General features: G+C 40.8%; 1 protein-coding gene across 1 annotated transcript in view; it reads left to right on the forward strand.

Annotated features, from left to right (window-relative positions):
• Positions 1–10188, forward strand: part of LOC129776420 (protein naked cuticle homolog) — a 123723-nt gene extending 113535 nt beyond the window's left edge. The window contains exons 3-6 of the mRNA XM_055782052.1: positions 3132–3236; positions 3305–4197; positions 4265–4582; positions 4657–10188. Coding sequence (XP_055638027.1) covers positions 3132–3236; positions 3305–4197; positions 4265–4582; positions 4657–5479 — 2139 coding nt within the window. The 3' untranslated portion in view covers positions 5480–10188. The remainder of the gene's footprint in view (positions 1–3131; positions 3237–3304; positions 4198–4264; positions 4583–4656) is intronic.
• Positions 10189–20316: the final 10128 nt, after the last annotated feature.

Raw genomic sequence — 20316 nt, forward strand, 5'->3', positions numbered from 1 at the left:
CTTTCTATTTTTTTTGCGTGCATGTTGACAATTAAAGTCTGGGGAGCCGACTGCATAGCGGGCGACGTCGTACAAATGCTGACCAAAAAAATAAATACCCAAAAATTAGTTTTAGATGCAACCTTCAGCGGCACACAGCAGAACCAGCAGAGAAATTTCAGCGGCACCATTAATTTCTCGATGTTATCACAAACTGAATGAAGGAAAAAACTAAAAGCTACACTTACACTACACTACATATGCTATGTGTGCATGCGATTGCATCATCCTTTCTTCTCCTCTTCTCCGCTCGTTTTATAGCTCGGGTCGCGATCGTCGCGAAAAAGCAGTATTGGCCATTTGTATTCAAAGATCCAGCCAAAATTGTTGCTCTCGTGGTCGAGTGGTTAGCGTCACGCCTAACATGTCACTGCTGAATAATTCAATTTTAGTACTTGTTCAAATAGCTAATATTAGCGAATGTTACATGAATTCAATATATAAATTGATGCGTGCACTAAATAATGATATCAAATGTGAAAAACTCTCATATCAATCGATGTTTATTTTGTTCAGAACAGAAAAAGAGGTTTATTTTATTTTCCCAATATTTTTGATGAAGCACCCATTGTCATGAAAGGAAAGCATTTTTTCCATGTCAACATACCAACACACCACGCGTTGAGTGGTGGTGGTGTGGTGTCCGATTCGCTTCTTCTACTCTACGCATTGCCGGTGCTTGGGGTGAAAATGCAAGAGAAACTGTACACCATGTTCGAACGTCATGTGAAACATTGGGATTAAACATCGTATGTCCAAACATACCACGAATACAAACATGTCACATTTTCTAACATAGGTACGAAAAAATCATGTTTGTACTCAAACACAAAACTGTGAACAGCAGCGTGGACATGTTTATTCCGGACGTAGTGTTTTTTTTGTGAAATATGGAAGACTGGTGGTAACTTAGCTGACGATACTTTGTAAATTGTTAATGTCAGAAAATGGGCAAAAATCAATCTTCCATTTGTTTTTCGAACAACATGAATTTGCTTTGGTTTTTTTTTTTATTTGGTTGGGTTGTGAACCGATTTATCTTGCAGGCCCAAGTTCAAATTGCTCAGATGGCTTGCGATGTTCGTTTATGGTCCGCTACTCGGATATGGTCCGCTTTGTTTTTGAAATTCTCGCTTCTCGTTTTTGCTAGTGCTGGCTCTCTTTCTCTCACTCACACTTTCATGCATCCATGCTCCCAGAATTATTAAATTGTTGAAAGCTATTTCATATCTCAACTGATGTACTTTAAAACACTTTGTATCACTGAATTGAAGAAATTAGAAAAAATCCGCATCGACGTTATCAGAGTACAATTTTTATTATGAAGGCCGCAGTGGTCACGCAATCCGAGTCGGCCACCGGCCCGAGCGAAATGTATAAATTATACATTTCAAAGTAAAAATTAACCGGGCAAACGTAATGCACCAGACAAACGTATACCCTCCGACGCACGCTAACTAAAGGATTTTCTGTTTTTCTGTTTCGAAATAACCGGACAATCGGTGAAACGCAGGTTTTCTGGCGAAAGGTCACCGCTTCAGACGACAGGTCGGCGGTCGACTCGGATTGCGTCACCTGTGTGCCTTGGGGCCGCTTCGGTGTCTTATCCTCGTTAGATGGGGAAGTCAGAATAAGTTTTATCACGGAAGAATAAATACATAATAAAAAATGCACTCCGGTGGCGTCGATACGTGAGTACAAATATTGTCAGCAATTACTGCAGTTACCCGCATGAATTAATGTGAGAGTGAGCAGAACAGCAGAAGTTATTTTTGTTCAGTTTTCTCAGGTGAAAAAAAACCATCATTTTTCAAATCAGGCTGCGGGCCGCATGAACAAAGCCAGGGGGCCGCAGGTTGACCACCACTGGTTTAGAACATCTCCGAGTGTATATAAAATTACCTCGCGAAAAGGAACTTTTGTTTCATCATAGCAACACTCTACAGGATGTTCAATAAGTTCGAATACACTTTAACAATGTGTTAAAAAATGAAAATACAAGATATTTTTTTCTGCGTCAATTTTTATTAAGATAATGTGTATGGAGAACCTTCACGACATATTAGTTGGGAGCCCCCCTTTGTGCTGTATGATCAACTTGAAACGTTTCTCAAAAGAATCGCACGCGGCAAGCACCTGGTCCATCGGTATCTCGTCCCATGGAAATGAAATGAGCTTCTTAAATTGGTACATAGTGTGCATTTTATGTTCGCTCTGCTTGGCCAAAACACAGCAGCGGCAGTCAGATGATGTATGGTACGATGGCGGCTTCTGGAACTGGAACCATTAAGTTTATCGATCCGGCGATGGATAAGATGACTACATTGAACATCCAGAGACGTAACCTTCAGTGTTATCTATTAGCATTTCTGAACTGATTTCAATTTTCTTTTCAAGAAACACTTGAACTGTACACTCAATTTTACATCGTCTGAATTGAAGTTTTTTTTTGTTGTTTTTAAACATGAATAGAAATGTGAACATTTAAATTTTTTCTCTTTTCACTACACGATTTTAGGGGTGCAAAACACCATTACATTCACAAATCCTTCACCATTCGGCATATATCATCTACATATAACGAAGAGGGAGGGGATGCAACCAGACATTTACGCCCCCGGGTGCGAAAGCTCCACTCGACGCCACTGGTTTTATGCCTCTATGAAAACACTTACTAGAAATAGGATGGATATGAGAAAAGGTCTATATATTGCCCCAAGAACTTATTAGAAGACGAGTTATACCATCATCTAAATTGAATAGATCTTATCTTGTGAAATTGTCCGTTAATGGATTTCCATCCGAGTTTTTTTTAACAATCCTTCGAATCCAATTTTTCTCAAGATCTAAATCCTTGACTGTATTCAAATCCTAGAACCAAATAACTTAACTGTACTAGGAAACATTAGAAAATGTAAAATATATCATATTACATAATACAGAGCACATTGAATCTCAGTATAATGCCAGTTACCAACATTGTTTAGTTTTCTAAGAAAAATTAAAACAATTCCATAAAATCCACTGAACAAGCACGCTTGCTACAGTCGAAATGACTAATCTCCTCCTAACTTTCTTGCCTTTTCTTTTAGGAGTTCACATGTGACGTCTCACTGGAAGACGGTAAAAAGCCGCAGCCTCTACAATTTTCATTCACCTTGTACGACCTGGACGGTCATGGCCGAATAACCAAAGACGTGCGTATTGATTGAAAAGAATTCTTATCCAAACAACACCTCGCTTACATCCGTTTCTTTACTTCTAGGACATCGCTGGCATTGTGTCCACGATCTACGAATCCATAGGCAAATCGGTGGTAGTTCCTCACTACGGTAGCAAGACAATCAACGTTCGGTTGACCGTGTCGCCGGATGGCAAGAGCAAATCGAGCGGTCCAGCGATCAAGAAGGCGGCCATCACGCCACGTAGACGCTACCGACCGAGGAAGCTCATCTCGGACGATGACGATGGTAGTGACACGTCGGAGAATGCTCCCCGGGCCATGCGAGCCCGGGCTAATACGGTGGCGGCGGCGAGTACCACTGTCAACAACAACAACAACTTCAGACAAAAGGAATCATTGAGTGTAAGCCAGAGGCAGATGGCAGCGGACGGGCACAACAAAAGTGCCGAAACGGTGGAGACTACCTTCCATAATAATTTGAGCGGAAAGGCGAAGAATTCAAATTCCAAGAACGAAAACATCTACGAAAGCATCAGCAATCTCAAGTGCTGTAACATTCAAACCGCTCAAGTCAACGCCACAAATGACCAAAGTCTGGCCGCACTGAACACCTCCTGTGCCACAACAGTGATTTGCCGCGACTGCTCGCTCGAAGGATGTCCGAACGATGAAACACTTGCGCTCGGGGCGGTGGTAATTCCGACCGCTGCCGTCAACGCGTCGGCCATCGTAAGTAGTCGGGCTAAGCGCAAAGTGGTTCGCAAATCGCGCTCTTCGCGTAAGGCTTCCAAAATTGCGGAAGATCTGGGACAGCCGAGGGCACGCAGTCTTTCCGTTGGCAATGAAAATTGCTACGAGAACATGATCGGCAATCCACAGGAGGAGTGCTGGAAGAGTTCGCTCTGTCGGCGGGAGCTGATCGAGATAATTCGGGAAAGCATGGTGAAGAACAGTCTCTGTTTTCAACCAAATAGGTAAGTTCGTGTTGATACACTGATTGTGACTGCGTTCACTAGTTATTAATTGACATTCGTTCGACAGGAAAGCCCAAGAAAATTCACCAAAGCATCGCCATCGCTCGCATACGATCTCGGCCCGGGTTGGAGGAGCGGCCGATCAATGCGGCGAGAAAGTCGTAGCGACCCAGCAGGCTCTAGTAGTAGCTCACGAAGCGAATTTGTGCGGTTATGATTCCTATTTGCATCAAACAATCTGCGCAGCAGCCAACGTCAACCACGCAGCACTGCATCTGAATGGTGGCGTGGTGGCGAACGGAGGAGTGTTCACTGCCCCACCGATTACGACAAGTACCCCGAACAGGTTGCTGCAGCATCACAGTCACCATGCGAAACTGAAACGGTTAGTGTTTTTTGTTTGGAAATTTTCTGTTATTCCGTTTAGTTTAGTTTAGTAATTATTTTTTATGATTTTAGAAAAGAACATCGATTGGCCATGGCTACCCGTAATCAAACGCACAGGGTGGTAAACCATCCCGTCAAATTGAGTACAGCACTGCTTAGTCAACACTACCCGAATCTTTCGGCAGAACAGAAATTGACCCGGTCCATCAACCATGTGGAGAAGTGGCTGGACAAGCGCAGTCCCAAGCTTGTTAACAAAGCTAAGCTATCAGAGGAAACAGCTGAGCGAAGCCCTCAAACAGCTGCCTTGAAATTGAGCAAATCCAACAGTAAAGAGGAAGTCGGTCAAAAGCCATCCAAGCTAAACAACGCATTGACGACTGATTTGCTGCTGGAAAATCTCAAGATCTCCGAAGACATCGCCGAGCTAAATGTGGTTACACCGAAAAAGGTATTCAACAAAGGGTGTCTGATTAGTTCTGCTACGAAAAAGAACATCCAAACGCACCACACGACGAAGACCGTATCGACAACCACCGCCCTCGGATCTACCATCGTCACCGATAAGCCTTCGAAGAACTTGATTCAGCTGCAGTACGCTTCCATCCCCGTCGACGCGGATCCAAGTGAGTGCGAAAATCTCATTCGGATGTCGGACGCCGAAGAGGATTTTGCGCCACAGCAGCATCAACAACCGCAGCCACAACTGCAGTCATCTCCGAGCTCACCCACACATCACAACCACCACCACAGTCCGGGCGGGGCAACCAGTTTGATTGGGGACCATTCCGGATCGTCTGCCTCGGCTGCCTCGACAACGGCGGTGCATCGCTACGTGCACGAGCATATCCACCATCACTATCACCACTTTGAGAACGACCCGGACGAGTCCTGAGAGTTGGAGGGTTCCTACGGAGCCGGCGGCAGTATGCGGTCGTGTCCGGAAAATGGGTGCTTGGAGCTGGAGCTGCTGGAGTGAGACATTGGTTTACGGTTTTCGATGCGGCGACACGAACATTTGCTTAATCTTTTATAAGGTTTATATAAAGCTTGCAGTAATGGAATTTTACGAGGCGAATTTCTGGGGCTAAACACATTTTGGAATGGTTACTCGGGACTGTGAGTATTGGGGTTGGGCTATAGAAAAACATTCAAGCGTGAATACTATTCACATTAGTTTCTGGAACATTGCTAAGGGTTCTCATCAGAACGGCCATCTTTTTGTCTAAAAATTAAATGCTTCGTACGATCCTGCAGCAGTGATTGTAATTGCGAATCGCCAAATAAAGTTTCCGGATGGGTATACAAGCATCGTTTTCCAAAGGAAACTATCCAACGGAATCATTGGCCATTGCAAATGCTGAATATACCCTCTGTCCAACTTCTATAAGACCACCCTGCATATATTTCTTTGTAACACAAACAGTTAGAATTTCAACAATAATTATATCTCAATATTTAGTCTGTCCTCCAAGATTCTATATTACTGCCATGAGCCGTTTGGGCATTCTTTCGACCATTTGTTAAGGAATCGCATCCCCGTATACCCGTCCAAAAACCGTTAAGATTTCTCCGTGAATCCAATGGATTTTTTTCATCCAGTATTGTGCATAGATGCTCAATCGGGTTGAGGTCTGGGGACTGGGGTGTCCACTCAATCATTTTAATCTTTTTGGACTGGACACAGCGCTTCGTCACTTCCGAGATAACTTGGGGTCATTGTCCTATTGGAAAATATAGCTTTTCTTATTCATTATCCTAAGTGACAGCTTTAAGTTTCTTCAGAGATGTAGAAAAAATACAAAAAAAATCTTCAAGCAATTCGGTTGTTCTTCAAAATAAGTCAGTGAATGTTGGCAAAGGGGCCGTTCTCAGCCGTACGGCGCAACTTGGTGGAGATACTCTCACAATAGCGATGGACGGCACTGACATCCATCTTCCGGATCCTCGTGGTCAGCTGCATGGTGTCCGTGGCCCGCTAATTATTCTTGTACACCAGGGCCCTGAGGGAGCCGAGAAAATCTCCGATCGGACGTCACTGGGGCAAGTTGGTCGGGTGCGTTCCGTACGTACGGTATCTGTTTTTTCTCGAGGTATGCCAACGTCTTCTTCAGAAGACGTACTTCCCATCAGAATGATGCTCCTCTAAGAACGGAACCAGAATATTCTCCAGGTACTCCTATTGGTACACCTTCTGGTAGATGGGAAGTCCACTCGGCTTGGTAAACCAGGCCTTGAAATCCTTTTGTCGGAGATTGCAATATACAGCATAAATTTCTTCTCAAACTTATGCTTGTATTTGTACTTCACCCTGGTGGACTCCTTGTTGCTGGTATAGTACCGGTCATTGCCGGAAATGTGAGACTTTGACAGGGGAAAATAACTCTCGTCGTCCAGCACGAACGAAGTCCCGCGATAATTCTTCGTCATCCACCAGCACTGAGATTTCATGGTCGCTATCTGCTCGTCCGACAGACGATGCCCTCTTGTTCGAGGGTTCTGTGGATGTAGGAATTCGTCCTTGTTGTCGAACAGCTTTTTCAGAGATTCCTTCTTCTTTTTCGTCATGATCTTCGCCGGACGGCCACTACCGGTCTTTCGCTCGACTTTCAGGGATTCCAGGATCCGGTAAATAGTGCTCACCGGCACATTTTTTCTTGACTTTCACACGTTTCGAAGAACCGTACAACGCGCTCGCGTAGTGCTTGTTGTTTCGACGCCATCTTTGATCGAACTAACAGCACCCGAACGAAAAGAAACGAGCAACCCGTTTCTAGGTAGCACAGAGAGCAATTCTTTCTGTGAGAAATAAATTTACGGTCTTTACTTTGTTGCAGAAACGTATTGAAATCATTCTCATTTCATTGAACACCCGTTAATGGCTTTTTCTTTTTGAAGAAGCTCTGTAAACCTGATTCGCGATGACCGGTGCTCACAGCTCGACTAGTTTTATTGAGACTCAACTCTTCCTGGATCACCCGACACCATCTATCGGGATCCGATCGAACCAAGCGGCGAATAGGGCGATCGGTGTGAACTGAGGTTTTACGACGCCTTCCACTTCCGGATTTCCGCTGTACTGTGCACAGCGTATTACGCTTTTGAATGATTTTCAAAATCGCTCCGATAGAAATAACATATTTTTCTGCAATTTCACGATAGTTCTCATTTGCTTTCACTTCTGAAACGATCAGTTTCCGTATTTTCACCAGCTTTTGGCATATTGCCTAAGTATCATAGGTATGCTTAGGCAATGGACCGCATATCGCGTAAATATGCATGAATGATTGTATAGTTGTATTTGTTGCATCAAGGTATCCTGTCTAGATTATATAGGGGAGATCAAATTACTCATACAGTACTTCACATTTCATGTGACATGCCGAGGCTCCACTCAGGTACGAATTGGAGGCGATTTTGACTTGTAATTGGACATTTTCGATGAGAGAGATACAGTGTCGACGTCTGGTGGCGACTTCCAATGTGGGGCCATAATTTGAGCCACGAACTCGATGTTTACAAAAATGTCCAATTAGAGATAAAAAGGTCCAATTAAACATGTCGCATTACAGGTCTGTACAAATGTAAGCGAGTACGAAATTACACGCAGCTTGCCTGTATTTGCTATGCCGATTTCCCCAGACACTTGGTTTTGAAGTCCGTGTTAGCGAAACACATTCATTCCGTTATGCATTCCCAGGCCACCGGCTAGCGTGTATTTGGAATGTCGATTTTCCCTTGGTTTTGAGGGCTATGTTGGGAAAACCGTATTCCGCTGTTATTCTGATTGCTTCTTTTGGTCGGTACCATTTTTTTAAAAGTATTTTTGAAAAACACAAATTGAGTCATTCGAAACGTGATACTTAACGCGTTTAGATATTTTACATTTTACAATTATTCAATTGTTTATCTCGTGAGAATTAAAATATTATTCTTTATGATAAACGCGTTCAAATATGTCCTACCAATTAATGCAAACATCTTTGCCATCTATTAAGAAATGCTCGAGTTATAAGCATTCGAAATCTTTCATTTTTTCCATGTTCCTACGTCAAAAGTGTCAAATATTCGGCCTCCGGACAAACAGTGTGCGGCCATCTTAATATGAACAGTTCCCTAGATTTCCGTTCAATATAATTATTCGAAATCGCAGCATTGTGATCTTTAAAAATGTTTATTTATTTTACTTTTCGGACAAACCATGTATCAAAGTTTCGATTCACGCAATTCCCACATTTTTCGTAGCCTCATCCAAGAATCAAAACACAATTAATTGAAAATAAATTCGAAGCATCGTAAAAGTAACAACACCAAGCCACTAACTGCAATCAATCAAGAATCTCAAAAGACCCCAAATTGAATGGAAACCGTTTTGGCGATAATCAATTTGAACGAAAGAATGAATTGCTGAAGACTGTTACACTGAAACTCAGGCCTACTGGGTTCTAATATCTTCTGGGTGCTGTCGAAATAACGTGCCAGAACTAAATTGCATCCGGTCGAATTAGTCGAACGCCAAATAATAAATATCTCCCATTTTGATTGAAGCTTCAAAAACCCCCAAGTTCATAATGCATCGGTAATTTTTTTTTTGCGGTTTCCGCGTTCAGTAGAACGTCGATATTTAATTTTTTGTATCAAGAATCAAGGAACTCCCTTTTCCTGGTGCAAGCACATAATAGTATACATAAGTCGAAACATTTTCACCCACCTGAAAAGGCTTCCTGCGAGCTGAATAGATTGTTAAGTTGTACATAATAAGAGCAATAAATCTGGAACGAGAAAAAAAACCTGCGGTTAGTTAAGTGAGCTGCAGAAAAGCGAAACGAGGAAGAGGGAATATATATATATTAACAGAAACCTACAAGACTGATTTCATGTTATTACTATTATTACAATTATATTATTACGCATATTATTTCAACACTATCTGGTAATTGATAACGTTGTACACTCGAGGAAGACATCTTCCGAGACACACCGAACAACGAAGCTATTGACCCTTAATCGTGTTTCTCTGCGATTCTATTCTTTTTTTTTCTATGAGCGACTTTTCCCTAGATCTTCAAGAACGAAATCCAACTGCTACTTCGATTCACATTTTCCGAGTGTATGATTGCGAACATAACTCATCAAAAATATTCTGTCAGCAAAAAATTACCTGGAATAAATTTTAGGATAGCGAACAAAAATTGGCATTAAGTTTTTATTATCATGAAAAATTTCAACAAAATTAGCGAGTGTGGTAATGATTGGACAAAAGTTTGATAATTAGGAGCATGATTAGAATTGCGATACAAATAAAATTTAAATGAATGTACGAGTGATGAAACAAAAAACGATTTCAACTTGCTCTTGGCTGATAATTTAAACGGGTTCCCAGACCCGGCGAACTCTGAACGAACTTCTGAGTGCAGTCTTGGTCTATAACTCTCCGATTTCTTTTCTAATCTTCTTATAGTACATAGGTATTTTATTTATAATTGCGCTAAGTGGTCGAGACTAACTTATTGAATAACAGTATGTAAAATTTCCAAGAATTTGCTATTATTTTTCTACAAGAAGAATGTCGAAACAAAATATACACGAATGTTTGAAGTTGAAGTGATGAAGTTATTATCGGCTAAAACAGTATCCGAACACCGAATGTCTCTGACAAAGCTTAGTTGAAGACGACAAAGTTCACTTGCGTTGGGATAAATATAGCTTTCTACAAACTGCGTTAAAATGTGGCACATTGTAGAAAGTATGGGTCTTGTTGCTGAAACTGAATTGAAAAGTTCCATAGAGTTTAACGTGAGTAGGGTGAAAATTTTCTGGTCTGCCCGAGAGATGGCACTATCATATTCAAAAAGTAAAACGTAAACGAAATATCTTTCATTTCTGTACCGGGGTGCAAGTTCAATGTTTCGAAAACAAGAGTGTGACACTTGGACTGCAACGTTTTGAACGTTAAAGTGCGCTACACATACAGCGTCTCCGTCACCGTTCCGTCATCTATTCTCTTGGACTTATTTTGCCAACGTCAAAGTTGCCGGTGATGGTGTATATTTGACATTTCTTTCCTTTACGTTGACTTTACGGTGACGGGACGTTATATGTGTGCACTTAATCCCTTTCCCGGACAACATCAAGGGCCTGATTCTCGAATACACTACGAATACACTTCACGGTGGAAACGGTATCAAACGTATTCGCGATGACAACGGTACGGTGTCGACATCTGGATACGAGATTAGTTTCCCACTAAACTTATCATTATAATATCAAATTATCTTCAGATGAAATTTTTGTATGAGATTATTATACCACATGAAGAAAACAATGTTTTTCACTCACATTGAATACCAGTTTGATACGAAGAAGTTAATTTTCATTAACGGTTTTTTATTTGAAAAGTGCTCATTCTGCCTGAAAACTCATCATTATCTTCGACACTTCACTAACTTGTAAAACGTAGTTCAATGGCGTGCCGTTTATTTCGTTTCCACCGTGAAGTGTATTCGAGAATCAGGCCCCAAGTCTCACTCGTGGGTTCTTGAATAATAGGGCGCTAGAACGCTCAGCAGGCTAATGAAATCACTTAATACCTTTCCCGGACAACATCAAGTCTCACTCGTGGGTCTTGAATAATAGGGCGCTAGAACGCTCAGCAGGCTAATGAAATCACTTGATGCGTGACGTATTAACCCTTTGCGGTCGTTTTAAATTTGGGCATGGGTGTCGTACTAGTCGGAATTATTTTCCCTTGAAAAAGCAGTGATATATGCAAGAAATGAAAAATAAACATTTCTTTTATTTTGTTGTGATGTCATTTTAATGTGATGTTTTTGTATAAAAATTATATTTTATAATTCGTCTTCATGTGAAATCCTTCTAAACAGTCTCCAAGAATAAATCATTTCTTTTCTAATCTTCTTATAGTACATAGGTATTTTATTTATAATTGCGCTAAGTGGTCGAGACTAACTTATTGAATAACAGTATGTAAAATTTCCAAGAATTTGCTATTATTTTTCTACAAGAAGAATGTCGAAACAAAATATACACGAATGTTTGAAGTTGAAGTGATGAAGTTATTATCGGCTAAAACAGTATCCGAACACCGAATGTCTCTGACAAAGCTTAGTTGAAGACGACAAAGTTCACTTGCGTTGGGATAAATATAGCTTTCTACAAACTGCGTTAAAATGTGGCACATTGTAGAAAGTATGGGTCTTGTTGCTGAAACTGAATTGAAAAGTTCCATAGAGTTTAACGTGAGTAGGGTGAAAATTTTCTGGTCTGCCCGAGAGATGGCACTATCATATTCAAAAAGTAAAACGTAAACGAAATATCTTTCATTTCTGTACCGGGGTGCAAGTTCAATGTTTCGAAAACAAGAGTGTGACACTTGGACTGCAACGTTTTGAACGTTAAAGTGCGCTACACATACAGCGTCTCCGTCACCGTTCCGTCATCTATTCTCTTGGACTTATTTTGCCAACGTCAAAGTTGCCGGTGATGGTGTATATTTGACATTTCTTTCCTTTACGTTGACTTTACGGTGACGGGACGTTATATGTGTGCACTTAATCCCTTTCCCGGACAACATCAAGGGCCTGATTCTCGAATACACTACGAATACACTTCACGGTGGAAACGGTATCAAACGTATTCGCGATGACAACGGTACGGTGTCGACATCTGGATACGAGATTAGTTTCCCACTAAACTTATCATTATAATATCAAATTATCTTCAGATGAAATTTTTGTATGAGATTATTATACCACATGAAGAAAACAATGTTTTTCACTCACATTGAATACCAGTTTGATACGAAGAAGTTAATTTTCATTAACGGTTTTTTATTTGAAAAGTGCTCATTCTGCCTGAAAACTCATCATTATCTTCGACACTTCACTAACTTGTAAAACGTAGTTCAATGGCGTGCCGTTTATTTCGTTTCCACCGTGAAGTGTATTCGAGAATCAGGCCCCAAGTCTCACTCGTGGGTTCTTGAATAATAGGGCGCTAGAACGCTCAGCAGGCTAATGAAATCACTTAATACCTTTCCCGGACAACATCAAGTCTCACTCGTGGGTCTTGAATAATAGGGCGCTAGAACGCTCAGCAGGCTAATGAAATCACTTGATGCGTGACGTATTAACCCTTTGCGGTCGTTTTAAATTTGGGCATGGGTGTCGTACTAGTCGGAATTATTTTCCCTTGAAAAAGCAGTGATATATGCAAGAAATGAAAAATAAACATTTCTTTTATTTTGTTGTGATGTCATTTTAATGTGATGTTTTTGTATAAAAATTATATTTTATAATTCGTCTTCATGTGAAATCCTTCTAAACAGTCTCCAAGAATAAATCATATGAAACATAATGAATACATGATTCGTCTTCGTGAAGTCGAGGCCACCGGGTGTATTTTTTCTCGTCTAGTGATACCGTTATTTTGTGATACTGTTGTGATACCGTTACTTTCGTTGCTGGTGAAATAATTGTTTCACCCTAACGGGATTTTTGGACTGCAAGAGTGTGAAGCAAACAAAGCGGAAGAAAGAAGGCCTGCATCGCGGGCGATGTGTGCTGGCGTGTTTATCGTCATATCATCGTCATCGAAATCATCATCACACTGTGGAGCCATACACCGTTGCAGCTGTGCTGTACGATCGACACGCGGTTCGCTGGGAACCGTTCCAATTCAACCGCACGGGTGTGCGATATAATTATATTTTTTATTAGATTAAGGTTTTTAGTTTAAGAAATAATCAGAAAAAATATTGAAAAATCACTGAAAAATTGTACATCTGCCATTTTATATGGTATGAGCACCCATTGACATGGAGATTTAATCCACTGTCTATTCCGTCACATCTACGGGAGGTGGGAAGTCGCTTAAACGCGTTCCCCCTACAGAAGAAGTCTTTTCGGGGAAGGAATTAACCCACCTAAACAAGCCCCCTCCCGTTCCTCCTCTCGCTCCCGTTCTCGATCCCGCTCCCGCTGAACTCCCGATCACGCCTCCCAACCCTGCTGTTTCCGCTCCCGCTCAACAACCGACCCCGCTTTCCTCTCCTGTTGTGTCTCCACCCCGTGTCAAGGTATATCCAGAAAATGCAACTGGAACTGGCCCATGGGTTGTTTTCTTCCGACCTAAACCTAAAGGAAAATCCCTGAATGTCATTCAGATCATGAAAGATTTGACAAAAAATTATTCCTCCGTGGTCGAAATTTCCAAGGTTCGCCCGAACAAACTGCGTGTTGTCGTGGCTGATCGGAAACAAGCTAATGCTATTGTTGTCGACAAGCGGTTCATTTTAGAATATCGCGCATACGTGCCCTGCCATAACGTAGAAATTGCGGGAGTGATTACAGAAACGGGTCTGACGTGTAAATTTATTAAAAAAGGAAATGGAAAGTTCAAGAAACTCCCCTCGATGGAAGTCGAGATCTTGGACTGTCGCTAACTAGGCAAAGTCTCCCAGGAAGGGGGAGAAACTAAATTCACGCCATCCGACTCGTTTCGAGTAACTTTTGCTGGTTCCGCTCTCACTGACTACGTTATGGTGGACAAATTGAGACTGCCGGTGCGACTCTTTGTGCCAAAGCCCATGACTTGCAACAAATGCAAGTCAGTTGGTCACACTTCAGATTATTGTGCCAACAAGGAGCGCTGTGCAACTTGCGGAGAGCAACATGTGGGAGAATTATGCAGTGCGACTGAGCATAAATGTCCATATTGCGGGGGAAAAACCCCACGTGCTCTCAGCTTGTGAAACTTACAAGAGTCGCTGGAAGAAACAGAAGCGCTCTTTCAAGGAACGCTCGAAGCGCACATTTGCGGAAATTTTGAAGGGCGCTCCTCCACTGACCCAACAACAACAACAACCAATCTCAACACACAATACTTTTTCCACGTTGCCAGTTGATGAAATGGAAGCGGACACAGCTAGCGGGGACACACCGTTTATTTCCAAAGGGAATCCCCGGCGCAAGAATGTGACCACTCCCAAAGTTCAAGAACAAGTCCCCCCGGTGATACCCCCTGTTAGCTTGCCTAAAAAATCGAGTGCAGCGGACAAGCAAAATCAGGTTACTCCTGGCTTCCGTGGGAATAGTTCACCTTCGAACGACCCAGCACTCGAGGGGACATCAAAAACCCCAACTGTCCCTATTTTTTCGTCCAGTTCAACTTCCCAATCGGGATTTATAAAGTTGTCTGACCTTTTGGATCAAATCTTCAAGTGTTTTAATGTTTCCGACTCCATCAGAACCATTGGCATCTCAATGCTTCCAGTATTAAAGACAATTTTGCAGCAATTGATGCAAACATGGCCCCTCCTTGCAATTATTATCTCTCTTGATGTCTAATCAAATAGAGTGGTCGGAGATATCACTGTTTTACAGTGGAATTGTCGTAGTCTTATCCCTAAATTGGATACATTCAATTTTTTTATTCATAAATTCAATTGTGATGTTTTTGCTCTGTCCGAAATTTGGCTTTCTTCGCGAGATGATATCTCTTTCCATTATTTCAATATTATACGCTTGGACCATGATGACAGATACGGAGGGGTGCTATTGGGGATCAATAAGTGCCACTCATTTTTTCGAATTGACCTTCCATCCCTTTGATCCTTGGAGGGATCGAAGCTGTTGCTTGTCATGCAAACATCAGAGGCAAAGACCTCTGTATTGTCAGCTTGTATTGGCCTCCGAGAGCTGCGGTTAGCCGCAAACAACTTGATGACATGTGCTCACTCCTTCCTGAGCCACGATTGATCTTGGGAGACTTCAACTCTCACGGAACTGCCTGGGGGGAACAGTATGACGACAATCGTTCATTGTTGATATATGACCTTTGTAACAGCTTCAATATGACCGTTTTGAACACTGCGGAAACAACACGTGTACCTAAACCTCCTGCTAACCCAAGTGCTCTTGACCTCTCGCTTTGCTCGAATTCACTATCGTTAGATTGCAAGTGGAATGTAATCCAGGACCCCAACGGTAGTGATCACTTGCCAATCAAAATTTCCATCACCATTGGGTCGAATTCTTCTGAATCTATAAACATGGCATATGACCTCACAAGACACATTGACTGGAAAAAATATGCGGACGCGATTGCTCTATCCATCAATTCCAGAGATGGCTTACCTCCATTGGAGGAGTATAACTTCCTTTCTCGTTTGATCTATGGCAGCGCAGTTCGCGCTCAAACGAAACCCATCCCAGGTTCCACCATTCGCTGAAGGCCTCCCAATCCATGGTGGGATAGCCAATGTTCCAAGCTATATGTAGAAAAATCGAATGCATTTAAAGCTTTTCGAAAACGTGGAACCCCTGAAAATTTTCAAATGTATTTAGCCCTTGAGAATCAGTTCAAAAATTTGATCAAAGGGAAAAAACGTGCTTATTGGCGAAATTTCGTGGGAGGTTTGTCACGAGAAACATCAATGAAAAAATTATGGAAAGTGGCTCGAAACATGAGAAATCGCTCTTCAACGAATGAAAGCGAAGAATATTCACATCGATGGATTTGAAATTTTGCACGGAAGGTTTGTCCTGATTCCGCTCCTGTGCAAAAAAATTGTTCGAGATATACCACAAGATAGGTGCGATCTTGATTCCGAGTTTTCGATGGTAGAATTCTCTCTTGCTCTCCTTTCTTGTAACAATTCTGCTCCAGGATCGGATCGAATTAAGTTCAACTTGCTGAAAAACCTCCCTGATGTGGCGAAACATCGCTTGTTGTATTTATTCAATCGGTTTCTGGAGCATAATATTGTTCCAGATGATTGGAGACAAGTAGGGGAAAAGGGGGGAATTTGGACCACCTAAGCAAATTGCCTAATATTTCCAAACCTATACGGTCTAAATAAAAAAAAGTGACATTGTATACTGAGCTACACTACACATGTTTAATCATTATATGAAACTTCAATCTACCAAATATATCATAAAATAAAAGAGATGATTTTTGGATATTAAAATTTGATGCGGGGTGATTTGGACCAGTGTGTGTTTCATCGAAAAAAACATACTTATGTTTATGTAAAGTATTTTGGGATAATGTTACAATCAGTAACAATGTTTTGGGATTTTGCCAAAACACACCTCATTAAACTCGAGCAAATTCAGTATCTTTGTCTCCGTATTGCGTTGGGATGTATGCCCTCAACGCATACCATGAGTCTCGAGGTTTTGGCAGGTGTACTCCCACTAAAAGATCGCTTCAATTCATTATCTCTTCGGTTCCTCATCCGGTGTAAGGTCATGAACCCATTGGTGATCGGAAATTTTGAGCAGCTGTTCGAGCTAAATTTTCACTCCGGATTCATGAGTTCATATCATGAATTCATCTACATGCAGGTTGATCCTTCTCCGTATATTCCCAACCGTGTTTGTTTTCCTGACTACATCAATTCCTCTGTACATTTTTATCTGTTCATGAAGGAGAAAATCCATGATATTCCAGATTATCTTCTATCGGGGATCGTTCCTACGATCTTCAATGCAAAGTATGGGCGTATCAATTGTGATAATATGTACTTTACTGATGGGTCCTCTATGAATGAGTCCACAGGATTTGGAGTGTTCAACGAAATTTTCAGCACTTCCCACAGTCTTCAGAATCCTTGCTCAGTGTATATTGCTGAATTGACAGCAATTCACTGGGCGCTGGACAGCGTCGCCTCACGACCTGTTGAACACTATTACATTGTAACAGATAGTCTTCGATCTTCGAGTGTGATTGTTCTTACATCCTTTTCCCCCCATTTTCCTCTCCTTTTCGTACTTCGCGAGCTATCGGTTCCCTTCTTACTAACATTAGAATAAGTTAAATTGTTAATACATATTAGATGTGACGATAGTTTTAAAAATTCAGTGTGATGTGTGAGTATGAATGTGAATGTGAGTGTGAGTGTGAGTGTGAACATTGCTACAATCTCCTTACATCCCATCCTTTTCCTAAGGAAAATGTGTCACCCTTCTAAACTCGAGTCGACCGCGAGTAACCGGTTTCCTATTCCATTAACCGTAGAATTAAGAAAACATGTTAATAGTAAAAATATAGTGATAGTTTGGCTTTTTTAAACCTATGTAACTGAGCCTGTAAAAATAAACGAATTAACAAAAAAAAAATTAATACATAATTTTATTTTTATTATCCGTTGAATATGAGACACTTATGCAAACAATTATTCAGCTCTTTAAAAACAACTTCTTCAGTAGTTACTCAAATAATGCGTATGCTGCGTATTCGAAATTATCAGAACTTTTCACTTTAGATGCACAAGGATTTTGTCGCTTGAGACACTTATGCAATTATTTTAATTTATGCAAACAGTAGTTCTGATACTTATGAACAATCTTTTCCATCACACCAAAGTGTTATAATGGCTAAATTCTGCTGTTATGATTTTTGTCCCACATTCCTATGTATTCAACGCACCGTGCGTTGTCGCGGCTTTTTTACGCGGATTTTCCAATTAACGCGATTTTCGAATTAACGCGGATTTTTTCACGAGGTACGTATCCCCCGCATAAAAAATAACCTGGGTGTGCATGACATGTTGGATTGATGAACTTGCTATCAAAGCGGCGAGAAGAATGCTCAGCCCAGAAATTGATGGACAGTGAAGCAACGTCGACTATGAGTACACCGCCGATGAAGCGAAATTTCTTCTCGACAGAACAGTGCTCCCTTGGCCGAGTGGTTAGCGTCATAACTAACATGCCGGGTGTTCGGGTTCGATTCCCGTTCTAGTCGGGGGAATTTTTCGTCAAAGAAATTTCCTCCGACTTGCACTGTGATCACGCGTATTCTAGAGCTTGCCACTCAGAATGCATTCAAGGCGTGTTATTTGGCATAGAAATCTCAACTAAGTACTAATAAAAATGACGCAAGTAATACTACGTTGAGACGGCGAAGTTCCTCTAGGAACGTTAGTGCCATTGAAGAAGAAGAAGAACAGAACAAAATTCGTTGTTCTATATAGCTGGTTACATCGTCAAAATAAGTCAGCGGAAATGTTCACGTTTGTCCACGGTGAGGAGAGTGAGGGTACAGATAATGTCCACGTGGACACGTTAAACAGATTTTTTTTAAATACATTCAGATCTGTTCAAATAAATGAAATCTTTTCTGCATTTTCCGCCCATTTTGGGTGCTCTATATTTATCCATAAAATGGTTATGATGAATATTTTTCCATATCATCGAACTTCTTCACTGAAATATGTATTCTGCATGAAAGTCACATTAACATTGAGCGATCAAGCTTCCATTGTTAGTGGAGGATCTTTGTTTTCAACTTCTAAGCTACGTCATATTTGAGTATAAACTGAACTCTGTGTTCTAAATCCAGGTCTACGTGAGAGTAAATTTGACATAGCGAACTGCTGATACATTTGTATCTGCAGAGTATATGTGGGATGTTGATAATACGATGAAATGACCGGAATATTATTAGGATTTTCCATATAATTTGAGAAGGACTTAGCGAAACGAGTGCGATTCAAATTTTATAATACCAGTTCAAAAACAGAGTACATGTGCAGAACTCTGTACTGAAAGAAGCAGATTCATTCCACCTTTTCTGATGGGCAGTACCCAAATACTTCTCGAATTTTTAGCATTCATTTAGCAACGTTATCTGACTTTAATGACACATTGATACAGCTGCGTTAGGTATGCTCAGCACCGGAGATCAGTTTTTTAACTTTGTCCTATCGATCGAAAGATTGTGATGTTACAAATGATTCCAAAATTCCCGTAATAAACACATGTTATTACGACATTCGTGTTTTTTTCAGAGGGACTTTGAATCCGGGATTAGATAACATATTCTGTACCGCAGCCAAGAGGAAAACCCTATCACGCTTTATGGAATAAAACATTCGAAATATTGTTTTCTTTGTTCTAAATTTCGCTTCAATCTATGAAATAGTATCTTGCAGTCAAAGTTAGTAAAGAAGTATGCCTAAATCCATTGGTTGTTTCTTCTTTGAATGCTTTCGACACATTTTCTTAAATAGTACCTCGATTAGCTTCAAATAAAACAACATTCAATTGCACCAAACAATTGCAGAAGTCTTCAGAAAAACTCTTTTTGATAGACACTCGTTTCTCGGAGATTATCTGCAGACGAATGGTTTTATAGTTAAATAAGCTTCTTCAGATGTTATTTCATGCTTAATTGTGAAAATATTCGCTTGATTGTGGAGTTTTACTGTTGTACTGTTCTTTGAAGTCACCGAAGAAATGTTTTCAATTTCAGTTTTTATTTTTGTTTTGGAAACAATCTCCACGTTAAAACCATTAGAAAAGCAGATATGTATTTGATTCTCTCGAATGTTCTCGAAAAGCGCTTTGAAGAAGTAGTAGTTTGGGCAGTTATCATAGTGGGGTTTTTACACAAATCATTAAATAGATTTTCATACGCATTCGAACAAATGGGATGAAAAAGAACGAATGTTTGGTTTTTGTCATTTTAACCCACCATTTCATACAATTAACAGAGCGTTTCCTGAATCCAATGATTTCACATATTTGCAAACTCTCGAATATATTGGTAGGAAGTGGTATAATAAATACTACATAAATAGAATTTGAAACAAACTGAAGCGCGATATAAATAACTTTTCGGGCATTGTAATGAAAGAATCAAAGAATAAAAAAACAACCGTTACTACTAATAAAGCCCATTTGCATTTTTTCAAAAAAGGTT

Source organism: Toxorhynchites rutilus, chromosome 3, assembly GCF_029784135.1.
Source record: "Toxorhynchites rutilus septentrionalis strain SRP chromosome 3, ASM2978413v1, whole genome shotgun sequence".
Lineage (NCBI taxonomy): Eukaryota > Metazoa > Arthropoda > Insecta > Diptera > Culicidae > Toxorhynchites > Toxorhynchites rutilus.